At 42.2% G+C, this 22290-nt stretch overlaps 1 protein-coding gene across 1 annotated transcript in view; it reads left to right on the top strand.

The window, feature by feature from the left end:
- The window catches only part of Sel1l (SEL1L adaptor subunit of SYVN1 ubiquitin ligase), a 46583-nt gene extending 40356 nt beyond the window's left edge, over positions 1-6227 (top strand). Inside the window, exons 20-21 of the mRNA XM_090344658.1 lie at positions 1969-2097; positions 2732-6227. Coding sequence (XP_090200784.1) covers positions 1969-2097; positions 2732-2941 — 339 coding nt within the window. The 3' untranslated portion in view covers positions 2942-6227. The remainder of the gene's footprint in view (positions 1-1968; positions 2098-2731) is intronic.
- Positions 6228-22290: the final 16063 nt, after the last annotated feature.

The following is a 22290-nucleotide window of genomic DNA, read 5'->3' as shown; positions in this document are numbered from 1 at the left end:
TACTCAGCAAGTATTCCTCTTCCACTTGACCCATGCCTCTAGCCTTTAATGGTTTATATTATTTTTCATATATTTTGTATATATATATTTGGGACATACATACATACATACATGGGATTGTAGGCATGTGTCAGTAATCCTTCCAACTAATGTCCCAGATATCTAGATTACAGGTGTGAGTTATCATTCCTGGTGCATACTCACTGCTCACTTGCTCACTCGCTCACTCTCTATATATTTTTTTTTCTTTAAACTACTTGTACGATAGTGTGCCAAAAATCAGATATTGCATTCAGGAGATTGAAGCAGAAGTATCATAAATTTGAGTTCAGGCAGGGTATGTAGCAGGAACCATGTCTTAAAAAAAACAGCTGGGGGCTGGGAGTTTGGCCTAGTGGTTAAAGTGCTTGCCTAGCATGCACGAAGACCTGGGTTCGATTCCTTGGTACCACATATATAGAAAAAGCCGGAAGTGGTGCTGAGGCTCAAGTGGCAGAGTGCTAGCCTTGAGAAAGTCCAAGGACAGTGCTCAGGCCCTGAGCTCAAGCCCAGGACTGGCAAAAAAAAAAAAAAAAAAAAAACAGCTGGGCACCAGTGGCTCACACTTATGTTCCTAGCTACCCAGGAGACTGAGATCTGGGGATCATGGTTCAAAGCCAGCTCAGGCAGAAAAGGTCTATGAGATTCTCATCTCTACCACTAGAAAAAAGAAGTGTAGCTGTGGCCCAAAATGGTAGATCACTGTGAGAAAGCTCAGGGACAGTGATCAGGCCCTATGTTCAATCCCTATGACCAACCAAAAAAACAAACAAAAACTGAATTTAGCCAGGCGCAGTGGCTTACGCCTGTATCCTAGCTACTCAGGAGACTGAGATCTGAGGATCAAGGTTCAAAGCCAGCTCAGGCACCAAAGGACCTGAGACTCTTATCTCTAATTAACTTCTAAAAAATGGGAAGTGGGGCTTGGCTCAAGGGTAGGGTGGTAGCCTTGGGCTGAAGAGCTTAGGGACAGTGCCCAAGCCAAGTTCAAGCCCCAATGACCCACAAAAAGAAAAAAAAAAAAAAAAACCTACCTGCATTCACTGATAGCTTAATTAGATTGTTTAATTAGGACATTTTTCATTGTGTTGAAAGGAAAAAATAAACTAGAAACCAAGATGGGCAAGATCACTGGAGCCACTCACTTTGCTATTTTCTAGAAATGTACTGAAAAATTCTATTCATGACTTGCTTTGTCACACGGACTCTTTCTTGACCTAATATGCTCTCAGGAATTGAGAGAACATTGTTTCATTTTGTTACTATACTTTTTTGTCAAAATTGCTTCTTTAATCTCATTTAGATACCTTCCTTTCATTTAACAAATAAATTTTTATTTTTAAGATTATGGTACTATCAAGAACATTACTCCAGTTAGATACTTTTCTGTAGGTTTTTCAAAACTCTAGAGCAGCCAACTCAGTACATTCAGCTCTGAGAAGATCTCTTATCACGTGACATACTTCCCATTATCAGACCAGTCAGTCCAAGACTTGGTTCCTGTCCTGTGTGCACAGCAGTTTCTCTATTCTCCAAAAAGAGGCATCCCTCTTCCACCCTGCTCCTTCTTCAAGTGCACTGCTCAGAGGTGCAAAATCCTGAGGAGTCACCACAGAAAGAGACACCCAGAATCACTAATTCTAAGGTGGGAAATTATGGTAGATGTGTGGCTGTATCCAGGACATCTGCACAGCAAGTAGAATACTGCCTTGGTGAAAATAACCTCCAAGTTTTCTAGTTTTCTTTCGTAATTAATCAGAATTATTCATCTCGATGTTTTAAGAAATCGTATCAAAGTAAAACAAGGAAAATTGATTTTAAAATGAAAGCTTGAAAACTGAAGCAGGCTTTTCCTCATATAGAAACTAAGCAAGTATCTGTATCTGCATTGGCAAGAAATCAATTTTGCTCTGTTTATTTCTATTATAGGATATTCACCTTGCAAAACGCTTTTATGATATGGCAGCGGAAGCCAGCCCAGATGCACAAGTTCCTGTCTTCCTAGCTCTCTGCAAATTGGGCATTGTCTATTTCTTACAGTATATACGGGAGACAAATGTAAGTGGTTTGTACCTCTTTTATAATGAAAATATAATTCATATTCCTTCCTAGGCCTAGACATATGTATTTTAAAGCTTGAGGGACACAGGAAGAAATATCTGATGAGATCTCTTCCCTTCCACTTGGGGAGAATCATAGCCATTTGAAACAGTTAGCTACATGCAGCAAACATTTAACCAGATGAATGCCTGAGTGGAACTAGCACCTTAAAAAGCAAAAAGAAAGAAAGTAAAATCTGAGACTCTCCCCAGGCCTGCCCTAGGTTCTTCTGATAGTGCAAAGCTTAAAAATGCCACCAAAATTTTCTTCCTTAAAAATAGTATGAGTTGGGGCTAGTAATAGAGTGCTTGCCTCGCATGCACAAAGACCCAGGTTTGATTCTTCCGTACCACATACACAGAAAAGCCAGACGTGCTGTGGCTCAGGTGGTAGAGCTCTAGCCTTGAGGAAGTCCAAGGACAGTGCTCAGGCCCTGAGCTCTAGCCCAGGACTGGCAAAAAAATAAATTTCAAAATGTTTCTCAAAGTAGTCTCTTGAAGTCTCTTTGACTTGTGATGTGACTTATACAGTTTCTTGCCTAACATTGGAGTGATAATTGTTTGTGTGTTTGTTTTTCACTATTTCCACGAAGATCCGAGATATGTTCACCCAGCTGGATATGGACCAGCTTCTGGGACCTGAGTGGGACCTTTACCTCATGACCATCATTGCACTGCTGTTGGGAACAGTCATAGCTTACAGACAAAGGCAGCACCAAGACATGCCTATGCCCAGGCCCCCCGGGCCACGGCCAGCTCCACCCCAACAGGAAGGGCCACCAGAGCAGCAGCCACCACAGTAACAGCCACCCATCCAGCCTTGATCCACGGTGACAACGACGACTGAGAAACTTGTTTGCCGAGAACACTTGCATTTAATTTAGGACTTTGGTGGATAGCAGCCACCTCCTGGGAGACGGCCAAGGAAGCATTGAACTCCTAAAGCTGCTTAGAATCTGATGCCTTTATTTTCAGGGATAAGTTAACTCTTACCTAACCTAAGCTGAATGTTTGTGTCAGTGCCATAAGGAATAACAGCTCTCAATGGCTTTCTTCTTTCTTCCCTCTACCCCTCTCCCCCTAGGAAACATGGGAGAGACATTCAAAGGGATGTCTTCCACATCCAGCTATCTTTCTCGAGTCCTTTGATCATCTTCTCAGTGTCCATGTGTTCTTTCATGAGCCATCTTGAAGGTCTTGTGCATCGACACTAAAAAGTGATCAACTTGGGAGAAGCTCAGTTGCAAGTTTCATCTTAAACATGTCTAAAAGTCTGAAAGTCCATCTCACCTGTTAAATAACAATAACAACAAAGATCTCCAAAGTGTTCTGGAACTGCAGTAACAACAATTTACCAGTCCAAATGCAAGTACACATGTTCAGCATTGTTGTGGTTCTTAATTGTAAAAGGGAAGGTTGAGTGCTATTATTGGAAATTGTCACACTTCCTACCATATTTATCTCCTTCAGAAACTGAAAAGTTTTGTTAAAAACTTCTGAGAACTTTATTTCTTTATAATAGAATATAGGTAAAACTTGGTGGACTAATACCTATGCTAACAAGTCAATTTGCCCCACATACGGTGTAATTTGCTTATTTATTTTGATTACACAGAGCTTTGATCCAGAAGCCAGAGGATGGACTAAAAAGGGAAAAACTGAAAAGCAATATTGAAAGAGTTTGGATGGGGTACTAAGATAAGAGACTCACATTCCCAAAAGTCAGAGCATTTGTTCCCAGGTTTTATTTTACTTTGCATTTCTTACTGCATAAAGACCAACTCACCCTCCTGAATTCTTCAAACATACAAAACTCTTGCCAGCTCATGGCACACCGTGACGACCATGATAATAATGAAACACTGAAGAACGAAGATGGATTCAATTCAGTGAGTGACAAGAGCAAAGTCCTTATAGCACTATTCTGCATGCTCAGCTTTTAATTTCCCACTGTATTATATTAACAGGAAAGTCAACCACAGGCTTAATGTTAGCATTAGGAAACTCGTGGCTATCAGAGCTGAAAACTGCCTCTTTAAGTAGAAGAGGTGGGAATCTCTCAACAAGAGGATTGAGAACTTCAAATGAAAGAATTAAAGCCTACACCAAATTTACATTTCTTTTAATTGTCAAATGGGTGGTGTTCACCAGCCTTTATCTAGCCTGAGATGCATTAGTAAGCAAGCTGACATCAGCTTGTTTATGAGTCTTTTGACACTTTTTCCATAATCCCCAAACCTGCCAGAAAACTTGAAGAATTCATTATTTGCAGAGTCATAGTGCTTTGGTTTTTGAAGTTGGGATTGCATTTAGAACTGGATCTAACTAATCTACAGTGTGAACATGAAGGCTTTAAATGTGAAGCTACATGCTTTTTTTGTTTCTTTAGAGTATTATGGGAAACCTGGTAGGCAAATTTCCTCCCAGATGTGTGCCTCCAGATGTGAAGAGGGAATGGCGGAGAGGGCCATACCTGTGAGAGGCAGGAAATGTTACCTTCAGAAGCGTAACACTGCTTCAAGCAGCTCTTGTAGCTATGAAGGCCTGCTTGGTCTCCGATCTTAGGTTTTTGAGTGTAGGAGCCTTCCTTACTGCCTGTGCTCCCCATCAGAATAAACTGAATCCAGGGCAGCAGCCACACTCATTTAAAAGGCACTGTATTCATCTATTTATTTAAAAGTCCAAGGAGTGGTGTGTACCTGTATAATACCAGCTGTTTGGGACGCTGAATTGCATCACTTCAAGACCAGCTAGCTGGGCAAGCAACATGATGAAACCCATTTCAATAAATAAGCAAATAAATAGTTGAAACATCCTCTAAGATGACTACCAACTTCTTTTTGTTTGTTTTTTTCCTCTTCCGACTGCCTAACACCTCCTTGGGCAGCATTTTTATATCAAGAAAACATTTCCTAAACTCTTGTGCTACTATGGCTGATTGCTCTTCATGAATCAGACTCCTGTTATTTTCTCCTTCACTGCGTAAGTTTTTATCAACACTGCAAATATCCTTTCTTTGGCTTATCTCTACCTCCTATTTTACTCTGGGCCAGTTGCTATTAGAAACTTGAATGGTCTGTTTAAAATAACTCCATTTTTAAAGTTTCTTTCAAATGCTGGCCCAATATACTTCACTTTCTTTTTTTGTTCAAGGGGTCATGGTATCTAAGCAAATAGGAATTAGCTTTTGCATTTCTCCTAAAAAAAATAATGCACAGTACTTACCTAATCAAATGGCATCCATTTGAATAAAGTGGCAATAATTAAAGCTAGTTAATGTCAGTGACATTAAACTAACTCCAAGATTTGGGAGTTTTAATGTTAGAATTTAGGCTCACTAGATAGAGTGTGGCTTCGTTTCTTCCTGGTAGCCTGTCTCTCCTGAGAGTTATCACAATCTGTCTTTCAGCCTGTGAAGGCAGTGACAGTCATACTTAATTCAGCTTTGGTATACTTGTGGGTTAAAACTGTTTTGGAATCTTGAGACCCATTTTGCTTGTGCAGCGGTGGCATTGGAAGTTTTTGCTTTTGTGTTTGAAGATTTTGTCTGTTTTCCAGGTGAGGCTTATTTTAGTAAATAGCCGACTTAATAGTTGGCACAGATGTAAGCAAATCAAAAGCTGCTACTTCCCCAAATTCATAACTAAACACTTAATTTGGATTCACTTTGAATCGCTCATGTTGATGAATTTTTATCCTGCTACACAGATTACATCCAGGTTTTACTACTAAACTGTTTGTCTCTGCAACATCGGGAAGCTTTAGAAACTTCCACAGTAATCTGCTAATGATCTTCCAGCCTTAGCATGAGATAGTTCATATATAGGATTTTGTTGTTTCCTCTGTTTTTCTCTCTCTTCTCTGGTTCCTCCTATTTGTTCTTCAGGCCAAGGTTTTGGAAGTACACATGAAGGCCTCTGAACAAAAACCTCCATTGTTCATGTGCATAGCTGCATCTGCAGACCTTCCTTTAGCGAGGTTTGGACTAACACTTCACTGGACTAACACTTCTCATGGCCATCACAACATGCTTCAACCATCAGCCCTTTCCCAGCCAGGAAGAGCAGGGCTACCTGGGCTCCAGTGATTTGGAAGTGGATCTGTCATAGGTGACACAATGTTATGGCTAGAAGTATGCAAGAAATATTAGCAAAAGAAAACTTACAACTTAATGCAAATGCCAGTCATTCCTAGTCATGAGAGAAATATAGTTCTGAATGCTGTATTGTCTGAGGCACTACCTGGCTTTTAATTGTTTACATGTGTAGTATTCATTGAAAAGAAGCCAAATTTCTCCATTCACTGTATTCTAAGAATATTTTAAACGACCCTCAAGTAATTTGTATCTTAATGTGACACTTATTTACACACGTGAAGGTCTGACTTTTGCTTATATGAGAAGTGAGGATCCTGTGGCCTTGTGCAGGGAGCCATCTTATATGTGTATCTTTACTGTTGGATTGACACACAAGCTGATGCTGTTTCCCTTGGATTAAAAAAAAAAAATGTTGATATGGTCCGTTTGTAACCATAGGAGAGGACGTTTGAAAAGACCATCTTAGCATTATGGAGGAACACCATGGTAGACCTTTTTTGTAAATTTACTTTGTATTTAATGAAATGCACTATAAAGGCTGGTGAAGTGTAATATAACTGTGTAAACAAATCTTGTTAATAGAAAGATGTACAGATTTGTTTTGTACTATATCTTGAAACTTGTGAAATAAAGATTCCTCCTCTGGTTATGCTGCATCTTGTGGTATGCCATGGCCAGGCACATTCCCTGTCAGTCTTCTGCCATGATGGTGAATGTTTCCACTTTGCATTGAAATATTCAGGTTAAAGGCAGAAGCCTCTGGAAAACATTTGGAGCAATTTGAGTTATTTACTTTTAACTCCTAAAATTCAGAATTCCCATAGGCCAGATTTTGTCCTAAAAATAACATGATTTTACCAAGAAACGTTACCATTTGTGAAAATTCTGATATATTTTGGATCAGTCTGTGATGTCTAGTAAACATGATTCACCTTAATTTAGCCTGACAGTAGTGTAATTTGCATATTATTCATACATTCTTTTGTAAGTTTTTAATAAGATTTGCAGGGATGTATACATAGAATATAATAAAATCTATTTAGAATAAGAAAAGCTATCCAGGCACTGGTGGCTCGCCTATAATCCTAGCTACTCAGGAGTCGGAGATGTGAGGATCTCATTTTGAAGCCTCCATCCCAGGCAGAAAAGTCCCATTACGACTTCCACTTAATCACTCAAAAACTGGAAGTGGAGCTGTGGAAGAGTTCTAGCCTTGAGCAAAATTGCTCAGGGACAATGCCAAGGCCCCAGTTCAAGCCTTGTAATGAAAAAAAAGAAAGAAAGAAAAGCTGAGTAAGAGGGAATAAGAAAATACTTACCAGGTGCTGGTGGCTCATGCCTGTAATCCTAGCTACTCAGGAGGCTGAGACCTGAGGATTGTGATTCAAAGCCAGCCCAGGCACAAAAGTCTGAGACACTTATCTCCAATTAACCACCAGAAAACAGGAAGTAGTGCTGTCGCTCAAGTGGTAAAGCACTAGCCTTAAGCTGAAGAGCCCAGGGACATTGCCCAGGTCCAGAGTTAAAGCCCCACAACTGATGAGAAAAAGAAAGAAAATTGTCATACTTAAGCTTTACACACAAAATGCAAATTTGAGGTTGTGAGTATACTTTGCCTAGCATGTGCTCAGAACAACAACAAAAACGTTAAAAATTAATTACAAGTGGCGGCTCATGTCTGTAATCCTAGCTACTCGGGAGGCTGAGATCTGAGAATCACTGTTCAAAGCCAGCCTGGGTACGTCCATGAGACTCTTATCTCCAATTAACCACCTAAAAATAGGAAGTGGCACTGTGGCTCAAGTGGTAGAGCACTAGCTTTGAGCTGAGGAGCTCAGGGACCACACCAAGGCACAGAGTTCAAGTCCTCCAAGCAACAACAATGAAAAAAAAGCTACAAGGGGCCAGAAGTATAGTCTAAATGGTAGAGTGCTTGCCTAGCATGCACAAAGCCCTGGGCTCGATTCCTAGATACCACATACACAGAAAAAGCTAGAAGTGGTGCTCTAGCTCAAGTGGCAAAATCCTAGCCTTGAGCAAAAGGTGTCCAAGGACAGTGCCCAGCCCTGAGCTCAAGCCCCCAGACTGGCAAAAAAAAAAAAAAAATACCCTAGCACCTAATTCATTGCTAATAAAGTTGGTATATTCTAGCTTAGAAACATTACATTCATTCTCAGATTAAAAGTCTGGCTGGTGCCATTTGTAGCAAGTGAGACCTGAATTTCAGTATTTACTTGAGGTATCACAAGCTACCTTAGATGACCTTAGCAGAAATAAAAAGTGGAGCTATTGTATATGAGAGCAGATACCAGCAGTTTGACCATTCTCCCAGGAGTCAAGTGTGATACCTATTTGTCCTGTTAACCCATTTAGCCTCATTATGACAAGTCCTTAAAAACACTTTATTCCTGGGCCTTCATTTGGTGAGAAATTCCAATTAACTTCCTTTGTAACACTAGTTTAGATTGATTATGCAGCTTTGAAATTTGCTTACATGGTTATATACAAGAAACTAGAAGTAATTTATGTACAAAAAATAAAAACAACAAAAACAGAAGAAGGAAATAAGCAAATAAAAAATGATCCCAAGAAACTACCTGTCCAGAAGGAAATGTTGTCATTGGCCTTGTATACTTGTGTCTTCTGCATAAACAATCTTATCATTTTGAGGGGTCCAATTGAGAGTCTTTATTGGAAAGCCAGTGACTGCAGGTGAACTTCTGTCACAAAGACCTGCAGCCCCTTGAATGCACTTAACACTGTTAGAAAACTGCGCCATGATAGCTGGAGAGGAAAGAAAGAGCAGAAAAACAATTCCAACAAACCAGATCAGCTCCAATGGAGAGCTGAAGTGGGGTGCCATAGTGATGGGAGGAGAGCCAGGAGACTGGAAACACCAGAACACAAGGCATGGTGAGTAACCCCAAGTAAGGTAACACTTAGGCTTTTCTGGGTCTGAATAGGGTCAGGGCAAGGTCACTGGGAGCTTGAGAGTACATGACCCAAGACTGGCAGATCCAGTAACCTATTGAACAAGTCCCTGCCCCTGCCTCTAGGAATTCAGGCATGCCTGTCACCTGGGGGGGGGGAGGACTTCATCATCCTCTACCGTGAAGACAAGATGGCACCAGTTAAACGCAATTCCTTATCATCCACAACTTGGCCGACATGGCACTGATTAGGCCAGTCTCCTTATTTCAACTGGATCCTGAAAGTTCTACCAGACTGATAGTTTATTGTAATTGCTTCCTGTGGGCAAAATTCTGATTTTCCTAAAGACTAAATTACTTTTCTCTATACTATTTTCTCTTAAACATGACCTAGTGTGTGTGTGTGTGTGTGTGTGTGTGTGTGTGTGTGTGTGTGTGTGTGCTAGTGCTTGAACTCAGGGCCTGGACATTGACCATTTTGCTCAAAGCTAGAACTCTACCACTTGAACCCAGCTCCATTCCCAGCTTTTTGGTAGTTAATTGGAGCAAGAGCCTCACAGACTTTCCTGCAGGGACCGGATTTGGGGGCTGGGTTTATATGGGTCTTAACAAGGAAACAGAAAATAAAGATGGGCCATGGTCTCCTGGGGGCCAAGGGTGGTGTCCTGGGCCAGGCCCAGGGTGGAATGCTCTGCCTAGAGTGAGAGGGCTTTTAGCTAAGCCAAGGTCCTGCCTGAGGATAAGCACAGGAGCATGCACCTGCTTCTTTGCTTGACCTAGGGGAGTAATTTTATTGTGGGAGGCAATCCTTCATATTCTACCTTTAGATACAGAAAAGTATTGGCCCAGAGGAGAGTAATACAGAGTTATGAGAACAAAGCAGATACTCATCAAATACTGGTTGAAATTAGACCGCATGTCTTAAAGTGCCACGTCCATCAAATACTGACTGAATATTAGATCATATGTCTAAAAGTGCCACGTAATTGTTTTTTTCTCATGCAAGTTGGAAAGCATGTGGTAGCTTGTGGTTGGCTGACTCAGGAACGTTCATGTAAATATTTCTTGTTACTTGACCTGCTTTTCTTTTGCCTTCTCACTACCTCATGCAGAATTTTGTTGGTTAGTTTGCCTGCCAAGCAAGATTGAAAAGAATTGCTCCTGAATCTTTTAAATATTAGGAGATATTAGTTAAGAATTCTTAGGTTTTGCAAATGAGGTTATCATGGAGTTTTACATGATTTGAGATTTTTTTCTTATTATATATTTTTATTGTAATTAATAGAAGGGTTACATTATATTCACCAGATGATTTGAGATTTTTTAATGTGAACAGAAACCTCCATTTCTTGCAAACAGGTTTATTTTGAGCCATGAAAGCACAGCTGTGGGTTTCAGAGTTTACCCACCTGGACTTTCTTACTCTCCCTCACCCCCAGCCTTGCCCATAGCATCTATCTTCTCCTAGGAAAAGGTAATTAATTGAATCTTTTGCTTCTAAATAGCATCTCTGAAGTGCCATGACTGGTCCTGATGTGTGTGTGTGTGTGTGTGTGTGTGTGTGTGTGTGTCTGCTGTGTGAGTGCACAGCACACAAGCCTGCCAATGGAAACTGGAAGGAACCTTCTATCTGGTTTTATTTCCCTTGTTGGGAAGTACAAGATTCATGATTCCAATCTGCACATTTGTTCCTTCAGGAACATCTTACATAATATGTATAGATTTACTTCTTATTGAGGGTTGAGAATAGTTCCTGTTTTCGAAGCTCCTGATTTGACTGTTGTGAGGGAAAGATTAAGCAAGTGAAAGGAGAGAAAGAGGGCAGAGACCTCCACAGAACAAAACAGGCTTTCATCAGTGCTGCAGAGTGATTTGTGTGGCACAGAGTAGGGTCTGAGAAACAAGGAACAGGGAGTGTGATGGGTGAAGGCTTTTATACATTCACATGCAAGGTCTTCTTTGGAATGTCTTTGTCCTGTCCTGTGGGGGGGGTATAAACTGTCCTGTTTGCAGTTTAATGGAAGGGTGCCCCTCTGAGGCTGGTAGTCCTGCACTTTCAGACAATCAGGAGGACTTGGGGAGGGGGGTGTTCAGTGGGCCTTGGGAGAAACATGGAGTTATGAGAACAAAGCAGATTTCTTGTCAATTATCAACCCAGTTTGTCTACAGATTTAGAGCTAGACTTACCAAATTCATTTGCCTGAAATACCTAGTAAAAAAGATTGATGGAGCTAACGATGTGTATGTGCACGTGAGGCATTAGCCATACCGGCTGCAGTTCTCACTGCTCTCACCCTAAGTCAACATCAAACCTCTCTGGCATACTATCCACCCCCTGGCCAAGTGGGCCTGGCCCTTCTCCAGTGTCTGCTCAGACTCACTTGTGCCAATCAGGTCCCCTCCTCCCCCCCCCCCCCCGACACTCTATTCCCCTCAGAAACTTTCCTTTGTAACTATCCTTTAAATTATTGATAACAGTATTAGATGAATCTTGCTCATGCAGTTGGTAAATTGCAAGAGTGTACCTGGAGTTTGGCACAATTCCCAATGTGAGAATTCATTTGATTAGTACTTACACTCAAAGATGGGCTTTCTGTAGAAAAAAAAAACATTGTTGGGCTGGGAGTTGGTGATGTGACTCAAGAGGTAGAGCTCTAGTCTCAAGAAAGCCCAAGGACAGTGCTCAGGCTCCAGACTGGCAGAAAGCAAGCAAGAAACAAAGAGAGAAAAAGAAAAGGAGATGGGGGGGAGTAAGAAGTAAGAACATTGTCAAAGATAGTTAAGATGTCCAAGCAGCTCTGAAGAACCCTCCCACATGTACACATACTTGAAGGGTGTATGTGATTTTGTATGACTTGGCCACTTATCAGCCTTCTCAGACCCTCTGGCTTGATTCTTCCAGTTCCTAAGTGAGCAGGAGAAATCCCTTCTGGGAACTGAGAAGGAGGAAGCAGAGTTCTTTTGTGGCCTCTGTTCAGCCCAGAAATAACACCCCACCATCACCCACATGCCTGGCTGGACTCCAGAAATGGGAACACAAGGACTCTCACTGAATTTGGCCCATTGAAGTAACAAAGCTCTTTGCAAATTGAAGACCAGGAAGCACTGATTGCATAAAACCACCACTGAAAAGAAACCAAGACAACCTCTGCCCACCTCACTGTGATGTGGCAATCACGCTCAATACTGCTTTATGTTTTAGCCTTGTGTCAGGAAGGATGAAAATGCCAGTGGACTAAGAACGTTACCCAGACACACTGTTCTGTCCCTGTTATGTGCATGAAAACTTCCATGGGCCACAAACTTTTTCACGAAGACCTTCCTTCACTGAGTAAGATGATACTGTTAAATCTCATAGGATCAAATCCTGGCATCCAAAAAGCAGGGGGAGGGCATAGAAAGGGCCAAGCTAAGAGCCTCCATAACAAACATCCAGCCATCTGTTTCCTCCAACTTTACCCCACATCCCTACTTTTCATCCCTTCCTCCCCAAAATGCCACTAACATATTAGGAATCCATCAAGGGATTCATCCATTAGTTAGGTCCAAGCCTTTTAAATCTACCTGACTCTGGAAACACCATCACAGATCTTCCCAGAGGAATGCTTGGCTAATTTCCTGGGCATTTCTTTATCTAATCAAATAGATAGTCAAGTTTCACTCCATACGTGTTTTACCTTCAACTTTATTTCTCACTTAGCATATGGATTTAAGGTTGCAGAGCCTGGTTGTAGTTACCAAAGTGTCCACTAGAGGACACCAAAAGGCTGCAGCTGAAAGAAAGTTGAAGAAAAAGAGTTTTTCCAAACTTCTATGGGAAGATAAAATCTGAGCTGTCCAGCTTCCCACAACAAGGTCAAGAATCGTCATCTAGCCATCTAGTCAGCATCCATGCTGCCTTTCCTCATGCTTTTAGTTTTGTTTTCTTCAAAGCAGCAAGTAGCAGAAGACAGATTCTGACATCCGCCTAGAGTCATCTTACCTAGCCAATTGCTGCGTGTAATGACAAGAGACAGGGATATTACAGGCTTTGTCCTCCTCATGGACAGCTGTCCCAGATCTTCAGCTTTCTCATTTGCCAGTGCTGTTCCTTCCATGCTCAGGAGTGGGAGAGAAACAGAAGGCACTCCATGTAGGAAACTGTCACAAGAAGTATCTCCAGTTGAGAGCCCCTGGGAAGAGAGGGCGTGCTCTACTAGAAGTCAACTCCATTGTCCAAGGGTCTAACTCCATTTTGTCCTTTTTCTTTAGCCTACTCTTTCTTCTGGGTCTCCCCATCTGCTCCCTCTCCCCACCAAGTTACCTGGGAATCCCAGGAAGTACAGCATTTATAGATAAATACCTTGTGACAAAGATAAAATTACCCATGAATGCCCCTTTCTTATTGTGACTAGACGCCACCAAACTTCTGGGTTAATGACCTGGGTTATACCCTTTGCAGAGGACCATGTAATTACATATACCTTCTTTCTGTGCCCACAATGCTTCTACTTAACCCTGAGATTATGTCAGTACCTCAGAGATGATCTTAGGGGGCCTTCTATCTTCTTGACATGGCCATAGTCTATTAACCCTTTTCTTCACCTTGAGGGGTCTCTTTAACTCATATGTTGAGACAGATTTTGGTCCTAAAGTTCTGGCTTCACTAGTGAGAATCTCCATATATCCTTTAGTGCTGTTTATAATTTATCTTTCTCTTACTAGTGAAGCTGACTTTCTTTTTCTGCCATTTAAATTTCCTCATATTCTTGGTTCCTTCCTTCCCTCCCTCCCTCCTTCCTTCCTTCTTTCCTTCCTTCCTTCCTTCCTTTCTGTCCTGGGACTTTGAACTGAAGGCCTAGACACTGTCCCTGAGCTTCTTTGCTCAAGGCTAGCACTCTACCACTTGAGCCACAGTGCCACTTCTAGCATTTTCTGTTCATGTGGTACAGAGGAATCAAACCCAGGGCTTTGTGCATGCCAGGCAAATACTCTACCACTAGGCCTCATTCCCAGCCCTCAGTTGTTGTTGTTTTTTTTTTTTTGTTTTTTTTTTTTGTTTTTTTTTGGCCCCCTTCTCTTTCTGGCCCCGCTCGCTCCGGCCCCGCTCGCTCCGGCCCTGCTCCTGGCCCCGCACGCTCCTGGCCCTGCTCGCTCCGGCCCGGCCCTGCTCCTGGCTTGCTCTGGCCCCGCTCGCTCCGGCCCGGCCAGCTCTCGCTCGCTCCTGGCTCTGCTCGCTCTGGCCCCTTCTTGCTCTGGCCCCACTCGCTCCGGCCCGGCTCGCTCCCACACGCTCCGGCCCTGCCCGCTCCGGCCCCCCTCGCTCCGGCCACCACTCGGTTGGGCTCCGCTTGCTTGCTTTCGCTCTCTGTCGCTTGTTGCAGTCTCCTCTCTGCCACTTCCGGCTTGGTTGTGTCTCGTCTCTGCCACTTCCGGCTTGGTTGTGTATGTGGGATACCGAGGAATCGAACCCGGGTCTTTGTGCATGCTAGGCAAGCACTTTAACCGCTAGGCCAAACTCCCGGGCCCCTCAGTTGTTGTTTTATAGTGAAGTGTTTCCATCTTTTTTTTTTATGGGTTCCAGTATTTTTTTTAAATGTATGATGAAAGAAAGAAAATAAAAGCAAGGAAGAGCTTTAGTAAGTACATAAACCAGTACAGTGTTTATTGTTTTTAGCAAGTACTATGGAATGCACACAATTATAGCTGCCATATGCTTTAGTATGGCAGGCACTACAATGGATTTATTTATACCAGCATCACAACAGACAAGTAAAACCTCAGACTGTGATACAACAGCTATAATATCACTAGATGATGGGCATTTTGGTTCCATGATAATCTTACAGGCCCACCATTATATATGAGAGCTGCCTCTGACTGGAGCATTACTATGTGGCACATGACTATGGTTGTTGGTTATCATTTGACACTGTGCTAAGAAAGAGTTATCCTACACTTAGTAATTTGAAGTCTTCCATTCCTGTGATGCTTAAGAAAAATACATTGACATTTCAAAACCGAAACAGAATTAAGTGAAATGCTGTTGTTTAGATGGGATATAATGAGAAAGGCATTGTTCTTAGGGTGGGAAGTAGGTATCAGAAACACACAATTGATTGCTGAACAACCGGACATCTAAACAGCTCATTATCTAGCCCACACCTTAGCAAGGACAGCTTCACTAAAAACTGTATTGAGTGCGGACAGGAGAATCCCCTAGCTTCAGCCCCAAAGAACAAAAAAGACATTTTGAGAGGGGGAAGGAAATGGGGACAAAAACATAAGAAAGGGTAGCAATGTTTGTGAAGTAAAGCACCTTCTAGCTGTCGAATATAATGTAACCCTTCTATTAATTACAATAAAAATACATTAAAAAAGAAATTTTGAGCAGGAAAAAAAATCCATAGATGCCATTACCAACATCAGATTTATTTTGTGTTCTTACATTATTTTAACTGGACAGTTATATTAAGAACCCAGAAACCTACTGCCTTAAATCAGAAGCTTCAAGACTCCTTTGAAGAAATGAGTCTGGTTGAAGACAAGATAAAATGATATATAAACCTGCATATGTAGAACCAACTCCAACTTAACACACTTAGCACAAGTATTACATAGCCAAACTTAAAAGGAAAATACCTTCCTCACTATTCTGGATTTTTTTTAACTTCAAGAACTTCCACATAATAGTTGTGTGTGTGTGTGTGTGTAGTCAGTAATTGATTAGGAAAGCCCACAAATGCCCCATACAATAATCATAATTTCCACCAGGGGCATCCGTGCACCTGTATTTTTTTAAACAATAAGTTACACACACACACACACACACACACACACACACCATAGTACTTTAATGTGGTTATTTATAATTCACTTAACTTGATGACAGCTCTCTCTGCATCAGTAATATCGGGACATTGATGGGGTCAAAGAGACATACAGTCTCCAGTATAGAAAACCTTGGTTTCAGCTCAGCTTCTGAGTGATGGCTGGGTGCCATTGGCGGTCAGCCTCTACCTCAAGTAGCTCTAGCATGTGTTTCATGCTCTCTCTCGTGCCTCCCTGATAGTTTAGAGTGAAACCACTTCACCCTCCCTGAAAGGCTGCCCTGAGTCTGTGCAGATTTCTCCTCCCTACCACTTCCCAACACATTCCCTCTCTCTCCATCAGGCTAGAGGACGAAAAGCCCCAACTATGGAGCAACAGACAGGGAATCTTGACCTAAGCTTAGAGAAGATGAGGCCATTTACTTACTTTGAGTAGTTAACAATGATGAGTGTTAGGTGCTTTTTTGGAGACAGGTTGATTAAAGGTGTCCCACAATGATTTCTTCTCTACAAACATCCAATACAAGTTTGTTTGTTTGTTTGTTTGTTTTAATGAAAAGACTTCCCAAGTGCCTCCAGGTGAAACTCTCATCAGTTGGCTGATGACCTGCCAATCCTTGTTTAAAAAGCACCCCAAGCAAATCTCCAGAGGCTCATACCTGTAACCATAGCTACTCAGGAAAGATCTGAAGATTGAGGTTTAAATTTAGGCCAGACTTACCTTCCCACACTTCTTTTGTTATTGTTCCAGTCCTGGGGCTTGAACTTTGGGCCTGAGCTAGGTTCCTGAGCTTTTTTTTTTTTTTTTTTTTTTTTTGCTTACGGCCAGCACTTGACTACTTCAGCTACAGCTCCACTTCTGGCTTTTTTTGGTGTTGGCTAAACCAAGATCAGAGTCTGAAAGACGTCATGGTCTAAGCTGGCTTTAAACCATGATCCTCAGATCTCAGCCTCCACTGTAGCTAGAGGCGTGAGCTTGTAAGCTTGTGAGTCAGGCTTGCTAGACTCTTCTCTCCAATTAACTAGCAGAAAGCAGGAGCTGATGGTACGGCTCAAGTGATAGACTCTTAGCCAATGAGAATGTGATGAACTGGGTTCATCCTCATGAACCAGCACAAAACAAAGAAAGAGAGAGACAGACAGACAGACAGACAGACAGACAGACAGATTCTGATTTCCCTAGAACAACTGATGTGTTTATAAATATATGGAAAAGGATATTGAAGAATCCTTAGAGAAGAGGGCAGAGAGTGAGAAAAAGAGACAGAGGGAGAATGTATAGACACACACACACAAAGTTTGGAAAGATATGAGCTGAACTAAGAGAGATGCTCTTGTCCTGGGATGTCCTGGGATGTTTGTTTGTACATCCTTGTGGTTTCCCAAACATGGGGAGAGGATGGGCGGAGGAGGAAGCCTGGGCTAATGCTGGCAGCTTCCCTTCATCCCTGGATGGTTCTTCAGTGAGGGCTTTCCAGATGGGCGGGGAGGTCATCCCGCACAGCTGCAGACTATTTCAAGGAAACAGGTGGTGACCGCTGCTTCTTCCAGGGTTGGAGTAGGCTGGCAGAGGCCTCCTTCAAGGGCGTCCTAGGGCTCTAAGCTCAGTCATTGCACCCTCCATGGCTGGGAAAAGGAAGCACGGGGTCACCAGGCGTCCTCAGGCACATTCCTCCACCACCACCCCCTCGCCCCAGGTGACTCTGTGCCAGGCCGTGACTCCAGGCCCACCAAATCACAGCTCTCCAAGACAAGCTCAGACATCTGCATGCTGAATGCTCAATGCTTCCAGATGATTCCCACAGGCAGCCCAAATTGAGAGTTACCCCCGCACTCATACCCACATTCCTTCCCTAACCATGGCAATGGCAGAGGCTGGCCAGCAACATTCTCTGGAAACTTGTTGGAAATGGTAGAGTCTCAGATCCTACCACCACCCTGGAGAATGAGAGCTTGCACCCCAAGATCCCCGGGCATGCTGGTCTGCTTTGGATGAAGGCTGGGGGATAAATATACAGGCTCTTGGCATTCACAGGAAAGGTCAAATGCTGGCTAAGCTCCTGTTTTCTTTGAGGTGTATTTGTGTTGCTGATGGGGCAAAGACATGATACCTTTCCCCTTGGATTTTTGTGATGACTAGGATTGGTGAGGCCAGAAAAACACCTGGTCCTTAGCATTCAGTCAATTCCAGCTCCAATTAGGTTAGGATTGTTAGCGTTTGTAATTCTGAAACACAACCTGCTCAGTTGGCCAGTCTCATTGTATGAGATGTGTTGGTTATGGTTCTTATACAGAACAGTTATCTCTCTCTGCACCATCCTGCCAGTGTTTAATCTCTCTGTCTCTATCTCTGTCTCTCTGTCTCTCTGTCTCTCTCTCTGTCTCTCTCTCTGTCTCTCTCTCTGTCTCTCTCTCTGTCTCTCTGTCTCTCTGTCTCTCTCTCTCTCTCTCTCTCTCTCTCTCTCTCTCTCTCTCCCCCCCCCTTCCCTCCCTCCCTCCCTGGGCCTTAGACCTGGGGTCTATCTCTATTTCAGAGTTATTTTTCTTGTTAAAATCATGTGATTGTTCCATCATTAGGAAAAGAAAACAATAAAAGGGTGTGGGTTCTCTTATTGCTGTGGAAGCTGTAAAGGCGAAATGGTTCTGTGCCAGCTGGAAATGAGAAGGGCTTCGAGAAGGGGTTTGCCAAATCCCTGCCTCCCAGGATTTTTGGTAGCAGTTCAATTCTAGATTAAGAGTCTGAGGAGCTATGTGGAGCTAGTCCTGTTTGCTCTGGGAAAGGATGCATTGACAATGCTGCATACTAGACAATAATTAAGTGATGTTATGTCTTCGAGGGCAGCACAGCTGCTTCTAACCATGATACTTAAAAAAAAAAGTCCTTTTTATGGTTGGGAATGTGGCTTATGGTGGAGTGCTTGCTGAGCATGCATGAAGCCCTAGGTTTGATTCCTTAGTACTACATAAACACAAAAAGCCATTGACGCTGTGGCTTAAGTGGTAGAGTGCTAGCCTTGAGCAAAACAAACAAACAAAAGGTCAGGGATAATGCCTAGGCCCCGAGTTCAAGCCACAGGACTGGAAAAAAAAATTATTCTTCTTCCTTTTTTTTTTTTTTTTTTTTGCCAGTCCTGGGCTTGAGCTCAGGGCCTGAGCACTGAGCCTCAGCACCATTTCCAGCTTTTTTTTTTTTTTTCCTATGTATGTGGTACCAAGGAATCAAACCCGGGTCTTTGTGCATGTTAAGCAAGCACTCTACCACTAGGCCCTCCTCCTCCTCCTCTTCCTCCTCTTCCTCCTCCTCCTTCTTCTTCTTTCTTCTTCTTTTGTTTACCAAACATGTTCTAAGTGTCAGACATCACACCAAATTTCATCATTGAGATCACACTTTCAGTCCAGTGTGAAGTTCTCTTTTATTGGTGAGAAACAAGCTCAGAAATGTTTGGGTCTGTGGTAAATAGCTTCAGAGTGACAGAATTATGATTCATGCAGAGGTTTGTCCTGATGTTACACCCCACTCCAGCTCTTCTGTCATCAGCCTTTCCCTAGCCCAGGAGCAGAGCATGGCAGTCACAGCTAGAGCCCCTTCTAAAGACAGGATTGCACTACTCTTTTTTTTTTTCCTCTTAGAACGAAGAGCGATACCATGTCTCAAAGCTATTCTGTCCATCCCTTTATCTTCAGGACAAGTGCACAGTCTGTGTTCACAAGTTCTCCCTTACTTTACTCTCTTTCACCTTTCCTTCAAAAATATATCTATTGAAGATGTCAGAAAATACACAAGTGAGGAGAGAGAGAGAGAGACAGAGACAGAGACAGAGACAGAGACAGAGAGAGAGAAGTAGGGAAAAATAGATCCTGGATGTTGAGAAGCAGAACAATAGAAGTTTTAATGATCAACAACATGACATTTTACATGGATGCTGATGGCTCATACATGTAATCCTAGCAACTCAGCAAGTCAAGATCAGAGGCTAGTGGCTCAAACCTGGCCCAGAGACTTTTATTTTCAATTAGTTACCTAAAAACAGAAAGGTGGAGCTATGGCTCAAGTGGTACAGCCACTGCCTAGAGGAAAAAAAGCTTAGGAACAATGCCTAGACCCTGAGTTCAAGCCCCTCAACCAGCACAAAAGCAAGACAAAAGAAAACCAACCTAAAAACATGACAGTTAAAGCCAAGAAAACAATACAAGGAAAGAAACAAATAAAACATACCTCTATTCACCTTTTAGACTAAAATGTATTATTTCTAAATTATAACTAAAAGAACTGTAAATAAATAGCCATCTGTGCCAGGTATCTCTCATATTTAACAGCTTAGATAAAGCTTAGAAAATGCCACCAAAAGATACATAAACAGAAACCTTGGGCTCTACTAGCAGAGATCTACAATAGAGCAAAATCTTAATACATAAGGCCATATAGTATGAAGCTAATTGAAAGGACCTCCAGGATATTGAAACAAAAGCCGTATAATGAATGATTGTTGTCTTTAATGTACTATGTTATCTCTCATCTCCTTTGCTGTCCCTTGGGTATCTCATATTGTTACAGTATCTCATTTTGTTATCTGATATATTGAATTTATTTGTATTTGGTTATTTAAAATTTGATAGGGAAGGGGGGAAAACCAAGATGGGGTGGAGGGGAGGGTAATGGGGACCAAGACATGTGAAAGGGTATCAATGTATGTGAATTAAGGCACTTTCTATCTGGCAAATATCATGTAACCCTTTTATTAATTACAATAAAAAATATTAAAAAAAAAAAAAAAAGAAGAAGAACCTGTCTGGGGCCGGGAGTTTGGCCTAGTGGTAGAGTGCTTTCCTAGCATGCAAGAAAACCCAGGTTCAATTCCTTGGTACCACACACATAGAAAAAAGCCAGAGGTGGCGCTGTGGCTCAAGTGGTAGAACTGTATCCCTGAGCTCAAGCTCAGGACTGGCAACAAAAAAAAAAAGAACATATCTACCAATATGGAATATTCCACTTTAGACCATACAGACCTGAGGAGTTAATCTCCACTGGGCTGGTGAAGAGAAGAGTTAAGAGTGTTAAATGAGCCACGTTTATGCCATAGCTTAGAAAGTTTCTCCACATTTTGATACTTTTACCTACCACAGGTTGGCATTCTCAGATGTATATGGTATACATTTTGTTTTTAAAATGTCATGTGTGTTTTTTTAAATTTCACTGTCAAATAACCAGAGCCACTATTTAATTACAGAATATTTCCATCATGCCCAAAACGAACTTCATTTCTCTTCATCAGTCACCCCTGTACCTCCTCCTGCCACCCTTGGAAAACCACTAGTTGGGTTTCTGTCTCTACAGAGTTGCCTATTCTAGATATTAAAAAAGATTGGAACTCTATGGTACCTAACTTGTGTTTCTGGTTTCTTGTACTCAGTGTAACATTTTCAAGATTCTTCCATATTGATTGAATCACATCTCATTGCTGTATAATATTCTATTAGATGGCTTTCCTCCATTTTTTTTGTCATCAATTGGTAGATTTTTTTTCAGCAGTAATCAAATGTTTATACATTACTGTGAAAATCTTTGTTGTTGTTGGTGGTGGTGGTGATCGTGGGGCTTGGATTCTGGGCCTGGGCACTGTCCCTGAGTTCTTTAGCTAAGGCTACCACCCTACTCCTTGAGCCACAGCACCACTTCCAGTTTTCTAGTGGTTAATTGAAGATAAGAGTCTCATGGTCTTTAGTGCCTGGGCTGGCTTTGAACCATGATCCTCAAATCTCAGCTTCCTGAGTAGCTAGGATTACAGGAGTGAGCCACGGTGCCCAGCTTACTATGAAAATCTTTGTGTGAACATAGGCATGCAGTTTTCTTGCTTCCATATCGATGTGTAGAATTGTTGGGTTAGATGGTAAGGCTGAGTTCAAACTTTTACTTATTTATTTCGTCGGTCATGTGGCTTGAACTCCGGGCCTGGGTGCTGTCCCTGAGTTATCGTGTAGCTAGTAGTAGGCTAGTGTTCTACTACTTAGAGCCACAGCACTACCTCCAGTTTTTCTGGTGGTTAATAATTGGAAATAAAAGGCTCATGGACTCTGTTGCCTGAACTGGCTTTGAGCCCCAATTCTCAGGTCTCAGCCTCGTGAGTACCTAAGATTATAGATGTGAGCCACCAGCACCTAAGTTTGAAATTATTCAACCATATACTTTTTATTATTGTTTTTTTTGTTTTTGTTTTTGCCAGTCCTGGGCTTGAGTTCAGGGCCTGAGCACTGTCCTTGGACTTTCTCAAGGCTAGAGCTCTACCACTTGAGCCTCAGCACCACTTGCGGCTTCTTTC

This window comes from Megascapheus bottae, chromosome 14 (assembly GCF_031878675.1).
Source record: "Megascapheus bottae isolate mThoBot1 chromosome 14, mThoBot2.hap1, whole genome shotgun sequence".
NCBI lineage: Eukaryota > Metazoa > Chordata > Mammalia > Rodentia > Geomyidae > Megascapheus > Megascapheus bottae.
Note: the sequence above shows the minus strand (reverse complement) of the source record. Positions and strands in the feature narration are given on the sequence as shown.